Genomic DNA, 11,473 nt, shown 5'->3' with positions numbered 1-11,473 from the left:
CCCTCGCGCTCTCTCTACGTTCGCTATGACATCAACCCACAATGCACCGCACTGTTTGCCGTTTACTCGCCGTCTCTGTGGCGACAGCAGCGAGCGCAGCCCCTTATGCAAATGAAACCGGAAGAAAACGTCATCTTTGGCCAATCTGAGCGTTCTAAAGTGACATAATGGAATTTTTAGGGATAGAAAACTTGCAAATGCGTACTGACGCCCATAGAGAACACCTCTCGCGCTAAGGAGAGAGAACAATATCGTAAAACAACACCAAAAGAAAGACAAGGAAATACAAATAAACGTTCGAGGAATAAGAATACTTTTGCGCAATACGCAAGAAGATCAACTAAATGGGTCGTTTGGACGGCAAGCCCAGCTCACCCTTTCACTGGGTGTAGGATGGGAACAAGCCTTTACCCAGACGAGGATATCCGAGGAATATCAAGAATAATGATGAAGAAAGACATGAGTTTAAACCTGGACGACCAGAACAGCTCCAACCTCAAGCCAGATTTGAGGGATGCTGAAGGAATTCTTAATTCACCCGATTTGGGACTCCTCAAGCTGGCTTCTCCGGAGCTGGAGAGGCTGATCATCCAGTCCAACGGGATGGTGACCACCACACCGACCTCCCAGTTCGTCTACCCGAAGTCGGTAAGCGACGAGCAGGAGTTCGCGGAGGGCTTCGTTAAAGCCCTGGAGGACCTTCACAAGCAGAACCAGCTGAACGGTGGACCGTGCGTTCCGCCGACGCTCAACAGACTCACCAGCAGCACTAGCCTCGCTTTGCCCACGGACCTGCCCGTGTATACGAACTTGAGCACGTACGGAAGTACCACGGTGAACTATTCCACGGACACCATTCCGTTCCCACCGCCGCCGCCCGCGCACCCGATGGCCGCGCAACAACAGCAGCAGCAGCAGCAGCTGCTAAAGGACGAGCCGCAGACCGTGCCGGACATGCAGAGCTTCGGCGACAGTCCGCCGCTCTCCCCCATCGACATGGACACGCAGGAGCGCATCAAGGCCGAGAGGAAGAAGCTGCGTAACCGGATCGCCGCCTCCAAATGCCGCAAGAGGAAACTGGAGCGGATATCCCGGTTGGAAGACAAAGTGAAAACTCTGAAGAGCCAAAACACGGAGCTCGCGTCCACGGCGAGCGTTCTGAGAGAGCAAGTGGCGCAGTTAAAACAGAGAGTGATGAACCACGTCAATAACGGCTGTCAGCTGCTGCCTAATCAAGTTCAAGCTTATTAATTGACATTCAACTTTATCTGTCGGTGTTTGGGTGGTTGACAAAAAACATGGTCTGGTTTGGTTGTGCTACATTGAGAATATATTATTCACAATAAAGCATGACCTGAAGTGGCTTTTATAAAATAAATAGTTTGGTAATAAAGTAGTAAAGAAACGCATTTTTAATTAAAACGTTATTTAATTAAGCTAATTCACAAAGCGTTGTTATGCTATAAAGCTAGCGATTGTGCGCAGTGATACGGCGAACTAGAATCGTCACCACGTTTTGCCCCGCTAGCGACGATTTTCCTAAAATGTCATTGAAAAGCTCGCTCCAAGTATATCTATGTGTGTTGCTTGGTAGCACGAGACGCTCGATCATATTTTGGTTTCTTTTGGAACTATTTTCGTTGCGTTTATTATAATGATGGACATATATTCCGCCAAAAGATATAGTCCCTGACACGACAGAACTATAGCGATTGTTCGCGTCATATTTTTAGTGATTGATCAATCCTCCAGGACCGGAACTATATCTTTTTTATTTCATATACAATATTTTTGATTGGGCAAGCAGCGTTCCTAAGGTTTAACTAAAATATCACTGGAAAGTTCTCTATTTTTATCAGTGCGTTGCTTGGCAACACGATCGTGTTTTGGTTTCTTTTGGAACTAATTTTGGTGCTTTGATATATTATTAAATCATTATTAGGCTATAATAATTGCCTTCATTCCGATAAAATAGCTACAGTCCCAGACTTGGCTGCATGTTGCTATGCAACAAAACTAAAGTTTCTGATGGTGTTTTGTATGGAAGCTTGTTTCTGCCATGGAATAAAAAAAAATAAAAGATAATTGCGACTTTTTATTTCACAATTCTGACTTTTTTTTTTTTTTTTTGCAGTTGCAAGTTTATATCTTGCAACTCTTACTTTTCGCATTTGCGAATTTATATATCGTAATTCAGACTTTTTTCTCGCAATTCTGAATTTTCTTCGCAATTGCTATTTTATATCTCGCAATTCTGAATTTTTTTCCTTGCAGTTCTGAATTTTTTCTTGCGGTTATGACTTTTTCGCAATTGCAATTTTATATCTTGCAGTTCTGTCTTTTTTCTTGCAATTCTGAATTTTCTTCGCAATTGCGAGTTTATATCTTGCAATTCTGACTCTTTTTTTTGCAGTTGCAAGTTTATATCTTGCAATTCTTACTTTTTTCGCATTTGCGAGTTTATATCTCGTAATTCAGACTTTTCTCACAATTCTGAATTTTCTTCGCAATTGCTATTTTATATCTCGCAATTCTGAATTTTTTTCTTGCGGTTATGACTTTTTCTCAATTGCAATTTTATATCTTGCAGTTCTGACTTTTTTCTCGCAATTCTGAATTTTCTTCGCAATTGCGAGTTTATATCTCACACTTCTGAGGCGAAAAAAAAAAGTCCGAATTGCGAGAAAAAAGTTTTTATTTTTTATTCAGTGGCAGAAACAAGCTTCCATAGTTTTGTGTCATAGCTGTTTCTTTATCTTGTATTTTAGCACTACTGGAACGCTGCACTGACCAATAATGTTTTGTATATATATTTAACTATAAATATTTTTAGGCCTATACAACAGTTAGTTCTGGTACACTAATTGGATTTACGCTAGCAGTCGAGACTAGTATTTATAGAGCACTGAATTCATTTCACTCGCACTGTATCATTAGTTTGTTGACAGTTCTCACCTGATCCAGATGACTTCTTGTGGAACTATTTTCTTTGGCAGAGCATCAACAAACAAATTACTGGCTATATAGTGTCTGAAATGTCAGTTGCTCAATATGAAGTGTTGTATAAAAGCAATATCACATTGCATATCATATTCACCTTCGAGTGCATCAAACCCCACAGTGCTTAATGATGAAGTGTATTAAAATGATAATGATTTCATATCCATGTGGATGTGATGATGTCAGTCAGCTAATTGTGTGTTGAAACATTATTCTGAGCGGCTGTCACATGTCAAGTCAACTACCCATTCACTGATGCATAAAGGTCACAAACTAATCTCACCCTTCCAGTGACCATTCATTCTTGTCGGACTGTTGAAGTGGACACTACAGGTGCTGATGTATAATATGTTTACAATATTTTGTAGCAAATGGACTCACGACAGCAATTCTGCTACATAATTTGATCTCATGAGAGAAGATCTAAGCAGCTGTATTTTTGCATGCTCGAGACAAGCTCAAAATGAGTGCAACCAAACACAACAAAGATGTCATGCATGTATACGCTTCATGTTTAAGGCCTTATCTGATGACAAGCTCTTATTAATCAACGACTGTATCTATTTTATATACAACTATTCACACGATGTCTTATTTTATGCTCTTTTGGATTTACGTGTGTCGTGCTGTAAATGAAAACTTTCCACCTGTCACATGTCCTGTACTGCCTTCATACGTTCCTAGTGTGATGATGTGTACATTAATGTCATTAAACTTGTTCAATTCACTTGTTAAATTATATTTTTGTGGCAATTTTATACCCCTCTGTTCATGCAAACATAAATAGACCTAGTCGTATTTGAACATTTTTAGAAAATGTCCAGTCAGTTTAGAAAAGTTAATGCCATAGACATGACAAACCTAATGCTGCTGTCTATCAGTGTGGAAGTATAAAACTGCGTCCTCTAGTGGTCTTGGCATGGTACAACAACTAGTAAATAGTATAACTGTACTTACAAGTACACTATATTTGCAGTAAGTAAATGCATGCTATAAAAAGAGTTGTCATATGTGCATTTTCATCGTTTCATTTCAAATTTATTTGTCTTTTTTGCTATTCAGCTCAGTAAGAAGTTCAAATGCTGAAGTACTGAACATCAAAACCCACAATGCTATTTTAACATTCAATACTGATGATAAGTCAAGTAGGTCTATAGTAGACAGAATGAATTCATGTCCATGCATAAGTGTTGCATACGTTATACTCTAAAAAAAAGTGATTACTAGCTACTAATTACATCTTCAACAGTGTAATTAGATTACTATATAATTACACTCTCTAAAAAGTATTATTGCATTAACTATTATTTACATTCTACTTCCCATATCAACCATTTGAACAATACAAGGATAGAGATGAAACTGCTATTTTAATTCTTTGAAATAAATCATATAAAATTGCATAAATTATTCTTGAACTGACCAAAGTATTTAATTTAAGTATTTAATTTATAGAAACTATATTTTAGTTCGATAATATTTTTTATTTAATATTTTGTATTTTTAGGTGATTTCATGGTACTAAATTATATTTATGCAGTAGATATATTCCACATAATCCATCACTTTTTGAGCATGGACCTGAAATCTCCAACTTAAACTGTCATAAATCTTGAATGCTTTGAAGCACAGCCTGAAGTTTGGTCTCTTTTTAAAGAAGGCACTTGTCAGATTATTGCTGAAATAATAATAAAAAAAAGTTTAAAAAACGTGAACTTTAAAAAATGAATTTATTGTTATGAAAAATACACAAAAATACAATTTTAAGTTTTTATATGAAATATATATTTTCAAAAACACATTTTACTCTAAAACTGTGAGAAAATAAACCTAAACAAGCAATGTTCCAAATTTGAGCTTGATATCTCAAAAAATGAGCTTTCAGTAAGATTTTGTTTGGGCACAGTACCAAACGCTTCCACTAGATATAATTTGTCTCCCATTCATTTCCAATGCCTCATTTTTGACCGCGAACAATACAAGTGGGACTGTTTTTTTCAGGACCATTTAACCTTTTCAAATCATGTCCATGATTGTGTGTGTAACCTTTACCAAGTTTTGTACCATTTCGATTAAGTAAAAAAAAAAACCCAAAACATTAAATTTTTCGGTCAAAAATGACTGAACAGCACCAGAGGGACAAGCCCAAAGTATACTCCACTTTTTACATGTGTGCGAGGGTCAGTGTACAGTGCCGTGATACTAATTTAGTCATTTGAAGAGCATGCGCGTACTGTACACGCACTGCCGGTGTTGTGCCAAATTTCGACCCCCTGCCAAATTATTACCCCCTTCGTTGAAGTTGCTACCTGATTGCCTAATCTTAACCCCACCCCTAATCCTAACCCCTCCCCCACACCTACTCCTAAACCTACCAATACTAGGGGGGTAATAATCTGGCAGGGTGTCGAAATTCGGCACAACGGCAGATTTTTGTACTTTGTACGCGCAGGTTGCACATGTGCATTTAATTTTTTTTGCAGTAATTAGTTTATCCACAAGGTGTCAACCATGCCCTGGGGCCGTCGATTCACAAGGTAGTCGAAGAAAAACTGCATAAACAAAACACACCGGAACGCATGCAAGCTACAGCGACAATGGAGGCCTACATAGACGACAGATTGTGTGAAGAAATTAGAAAGTATCCTTTGTTCAACTCCAGCAAGCAAGAATACAAATATATTTACATTGGTTGTAACTTGTGGCGAAAGATTGCTCAAAACTGCGCTTGCGTCGAACGCCCGTGTACATGTGCACAGTAAAGTATACTTTGCAAAGCTGTGCATTCGACTGTGCAAAAGTAAGTATACTTTGGGCTTTAAAGGGAGAAGGTTACGTTAAAAACATTTTAACATTAGACGTAAAATTTTGATGTTAAAACCACTATTGTTTTATATAGAATTGTTCTATATTTAATGCAGTTACATCAGAAGTAAATGTAATTAAATTACAGAAAAATTAAGAGTAATCCCTTACTTTACTTTTTCAAGGGAAAAGTAATTAAATTAGTGTTACTCTTCTCTATCTTCTACTCTTCTCTCTTGTGTTTGGTGGAAATCTTCACAGAAGAGAGCATAAAACAAATGTTGTTGGCAGGAAAACAGTGAGACAATGGCCTTCCACTGAGTTACAATTTGGAAAGCAGAAAGACAAAGTAAATAGAGTCAGTTATAGTAATTCAACATATCTCCATATTCACTTTTACAGTGTAGAAGTTGGCAAAGTCCCTGTGTTACTGTATGCAGTATGTTCTTTGTCCAGTAGGGAGAGACCAACACCATCATATTTGGTGTCCCTGCCTGCATTATTTGATTTATACTCTCTTTTGTGAAGATTTCCACCAAACACAGAGTAGTTCTGATGGCAGACAGAAGTATTGACTGGTGAACCTGCTGTGATAAATAAGCTCTGTTGTCCAGAAATGGCAGCAGACGCTCTTATGTTGTTTGCTATTTATTCACATCTCATTATGTCAGAGGTTTCTGAGCTTAGCTGGTTATGATGACACCTACATCAGCCTTAGTTCACCGTGACATAGAAATCACTCAAAAGGGGTCATGTGTCATTTCAACCAGAAACAGCCCATTTCATTTGTTTCCATGGCAATATGTGCTTTTTGTCCGTGTTGTTCGGACGTGAACTTGGTCTTTATTTGCGGCTGCCCTGTGGTTAATGCATCCGAGCAAAAAAACAGGCATTCAAGTCTTTCAGTGCATCAGATTGTGTGTTTATGCAGTTATTCTTGAAATGGCCACCTGTCAAAGCCAAATACAAATGAATCCATTTAAACAATGGCATGACCCTCGCTGGACAATAGAAACTACATGCCAAGAAAGATAAACGAAGAAGGAATGACAAAATGCTTGCAGTATTTAACTGTTACAATATTTAATACTATATATATATATATATATATATATATATATATATATACATACATACACACACAGTATCTCACAGAAGTGAGTACACCCCTCACATTTTTGTAAATATTTTACTTTAGTATTGCTACAATGTAAAGTAGTGAGTGTACAGCTTGTATAACAGTGTAAATTTGCTGTCCCCTCAAAATAACTCAACACACAGCCATTAATGTCTAAACCGCTGGCCACAAAAGTGAGTACACCCCTAAGTAAAAATGTCCAAATTGGGCCCAAATTGTCAATATTTTGTGTGGCCACCATTATTTTCCAGCACTGCCTTAACCCTCTTGGGCATGGAGTTCACCAGAGCTTCACAGGTTGCCACTGGAGTCCTCTTCCACTCCTCCATGTGAGGATGCCCCACAGATGCTCAATAGGGTTTAGGTACCCTCAGCTTCTTTAGCAAGGCAGTGGTCGTCTTGGAGGTGTGTTTGGGGTCGTTATCATGTTGGAATACTGCCCTCAGCCCAGTCTCCGAAGGGAGGGGATCATGCTCTGTTGGCATTCATGGTTCCCTCAATGAACTGTAGCTCCCCAGTGCCGGCAGCACTCATGCACCCCCAGACCATGACACTCCCACCACCATGCTTGACTGTAGGCAAGTCACACTTGTCTTTGTACTCCTCACCTGGTTGCCGCCACACACGCTTGACACCATCTGAACTAAATAAGTTTATCTTGGTCTCATCAGACCACAGGACATGGTTCCAGTAATCCATGTCCTCAGTCTGCTTGTCTTCAGCAAACTGTTTGCGGGCTTTCTTCTTTAGAAGAGTCTTCCTTCTGGGACGACAGCCATGCAGACCAATTTGATGCAGTGTGCGGCGTATGGTCTGAGCACTGACAGGCTGACCCCCCACCCCTTCAACCTCTGCAGCAATGCTGGCAGCACTCATACGTCTATTTCCCAAACACAACCTCTGGATATGACGCTGAGCACGTGCACTCAACTTCTTTGGTCGGCCATGGCGAGGCCTGTTCTGAGTGGAACCTGTCCTGTTAAACCGCTGTATGGTCTTGGCCACCGTGCTGCAGCTCAGTTTCAGGGTCTTGGCAATCTTCTCATTGCCTACGCCATCTTTATGTAGAGCAACAATTCTTTTTTTTCAGATCCTCAGAGAGTTCTTTGCCATGAGGTGCCATGTTGAACTTCCAGCGACCAGTATGAGAGAGTGAGAGCGATAACACCAAATTTAACACACCTGCTCCCCATTCACACCTGAGGCCTTGTAACACTAATGAGTCACATGACACTGGGGAGAGAAAATGGCTAATTGGGCCCGATTTGGACATTTTCACTTAGGGGTGTACTCACTTTTGTGGCCAGCAGTTTAGACATTAATGGCTGTGTGTTGAGTTATTTTGAGGGAACAGCAAAATTTACACTGTTATACAAGCTGTACACTCACTACTTTACATTGTAGCAAAGTGCCATTTCTTCAGTGTTGTCACATGAAAAGATATAATAAAATATTTACAAAAATGTGAGGGGTGTACTCACTTCTGTGAGATACTGTATATATATCAATAAATAATATTTATAAAATGTAATAATGAAAAACATTTTGACTTAATATAAGTGATGTGTGTGTCTGTTTAATGTTCAGAGTCACTATAAGACAGTCATAGGATAAAAATGTATATAAAATATGTATCCGCCTCAGTGGAGCACATTGAGTTTTTTATGCGCATTTTTAGAATTGATGTGCATCCTGGCTTTCCACCCAGCGTTCATTATATGAAATATGAAAAGGATATCAGATTTTCTAATTTTTCTAATAGAAGTGAATGGGTGAATGCCAGTGTTCTGGAAAATAGTTATCTTTACAATTGCAGTTAACTTTAAATTAATTCCCAAACTAAATAAAACCATTTTTATCTGTCCATTTATCTGTTATTTATCTGGTTACGTAAGCATCTCATGAAAGTGAGAATGACATCATTTTTGGGTAGCTATTCCTTTTCAAATAATGTGTGAGATTTGAAGGATGAGGTTTTTTTTTTTTTAGTTAAATGTCTTTGAGACAGTCTATTTCAGATCAAATAATAAATGCCATCTTCATGGACGTCCTGTTCCTTTTACAGTCACTTCCTGTATATCAGCAGCTTCTCTTATGAATCAGAGAGCCGTTCGATCAGACACTGATCTAGAAAGACGGTTCTTCTAATGATAAATTCAGTGAGACTCACTGTTCTTTATTGAATTATGTATTTAAAAGGATCCTATTGTTTTTGCAGAGAACCGCAGACGTCTCATGTCAGACCTAAAATCTGAATCCATCTGACGTAAACTCAAAAACCTCAATTCCTGAGTTTGAAATGGGTTTATACGCTCTGTCCAGCTATCATCCCTCAAATAAAGTTATTTTGCATTTTTAATCCAATTTTATGAACTTTTATAAAGAGATGTAAAAGAATAGAGTTAATATCAATTGCATTGCATTGTGGGATACAACACAGTAGACACATTTTGGAAATTGGATATTCAACACAAAAAAACGTGCATACTGTGTACAGTGAGAAACTATTATAGTTTTTTATTAATTTTTATTTTAGTTTTAGTTATTTTAGTACATCAAGTTAAACTAAATTAAAATGAGATATGTAGCCTTAATTGGCAACTAGCTGAAATTAAAAAGCATGGTTTTTATGTATATATATATATATATATATTATTTCAGTTAATGTTTATTTTATTTTTTATAGTTTTAGTTTCAGTTTTAGTTAACTATAATAACACTGTGTACAGTATACATATTATATTCATACTATTTGTACAGTATTGTTGTATTTTATTATGTTTATAACCTAATTTTAACTGTGGATATTAATTTATTTGAGTATTTATGCAGAAGTTACACAATTATGATTGGTTTTAGGTTTCAAAATGTGAAAACGGCAAAAAAAAAGAGTGTCCCACTCTAGAGTAAGGATGAACTATAGGCAATATTAATATGAAAATGAATCACCCGAATGTACACTGTAAAAATGTATTTTATGTAATGTTTATTGTTTCATTATTATTAATTAAACTTATTAATAAATGTTCATTTATTAAACATATTAATAAATGTTAATTTCTAAAATATTTTGGGTTCATTTTAAGCAAAGAATACAGTAAATGTTAAACAATAGTTGAGTTAAATAAAACTACCTAGCAGGTTGGGCAAACATTTAACCCAACCGCTGGGTTAAACAACCCATTCGCCGGGTTAAACAACCCATTCCCTGGGTTAAACACCCCATTCGCTGGGTTAAACAATCCATTTGCTGGGTTAAACATCCCACTCGCTGGGATAAACAACCCAATTTCTGGGTTAAAACAACCCATTCGCCGGGTTAAACAACCCATTCCCTGGGTTAAACAACCCATTCGCTGGGTTAAACAATCCATTCGCTGGGTTAAACATTCCACTCGCTGGGTTAAACAACCCAATTTCTGGGTTAAACAACCCATTCGCCGGGTTAAACAACCCATTCGCTGGGTTAAACAATCCATTCGCTGGGTTAAACATTCCACTCGCTGGGTTAAACAACCCAATTTCTGGGTTAAACAACCCATTCGCCGGGTTAAACAACCCATTCCCTGGGTTAAACATTCCACTCGCTGGGTTAAACAACCCAATTTCTGGGTTAAACAACTCATTCGCCGGGTTAAACAACCCATTCCCTGAGTTAAACAACCCACTCGCTGGGTTAAACAACCCAATTTCTGGGTTAAAACAACCCATTAGCTGGGTTAAAACAACTCATTCCCTGGGTTAAACAACCCCATATATGAAAATGAATCACCCAAACGTACACTGTAAAAAAATATTTTCATGATTTATCACATTTTTTCTTGTGTCAAATCAACTTCAATAATTAATGTGGTTCAGATAACATAATATTTTGAGTTTTTGTTGATTAAACCAATCGCCTTAACTCAAATTTGTAATTTTAATGAACTCAAATTTTTTTAAGAACTTACTTTTTTAGGTTAAACCAACAATTTTTTGGGTTTTGTTTTTACAGTGTATACATGTACAGAATAAATTAATACTTAATTATTTTTTTTTTTGTTGTTCATTTATTCATTTAGCTGATGACTTTCAGTGAGGAATAGAGAAGTGATTCATCATGGAGGAATGTTAAAATGCTAAAAAATACACAGGCTAGAATAGAGAGGAAAATATTCATTTTCAGAAGATTATGCATATCATAAAGGGTTAATGCTCACAGTGCATTACAATGTTTTTGTCATTTCATTTGCTTCAGTGATTTCTCTCTCCACTCACTTCTGTTCTGCTCTTTCCCCTTCTTCTTTTCTTTGTGTCTCCACTGGTTTTCTTCTCAAAACAGTGATGTTTTTGTGATGAAGTGCAATAGAAAATCAAGCTGAAAGATGTCCTGTCTCTCTGTCTCTGTCCCCATGAGATGTTCACTTGATGTTCACCTCGATCTCAGTGATAGATTTTACTAGAATAGAGAAAGGTGACATCTTGTCCTTTCATTGGTCTTTTCAGACGGCCATGGCAACAGAACAATCTGAGCACTGACACACGAGACGA

At 37.6% G+C, this 11,473-nt stretch overlaps 1 protein-coding gene across 1 annotated transcript; it reads left to right on the top strand.

Moving 5' to 3' along the window:
* On the top strand, positions 1-3,739 carry jund (JunD proto-oncogene, AP-1 transcription factor subunit). Its single transcript, XM_051866405.1, has one exon. It carries the CDS (start codon positions 394-396, stop codon positions 1,249-1,251), a length of 858 nt encoding a protein of 285 aa, XP_051722365.1. The 5' UTR covers positions 1-393; the 3' UTR covers positions 1,252-3,739.
* Positions 3,740-11,473: the final 7,734 nt, after the last annotated feature.

The sequence above is a fragment of the Ctenopharyngodon idella genome, chromosome 2, assembly GCF_019924925.1.
Source record: "Ctenopharyngodon idella isolate HZGC_01 chromosome 2, HZGC01, whole genome shotgun sequence".
Classification (NCBI taxonomy): Eukaryota; Metazoa; Chordata; class Actinopteri; order Cypriniformes; family Xenocyprididae; genus Ctenopharyngodon; species Ctenopharyngodon idella.
The sequence above is the reverse complement of the archived record's forward strand: the minus strand, read 5'-3'. Positions and strand labels throughout refer to the sequence as shown.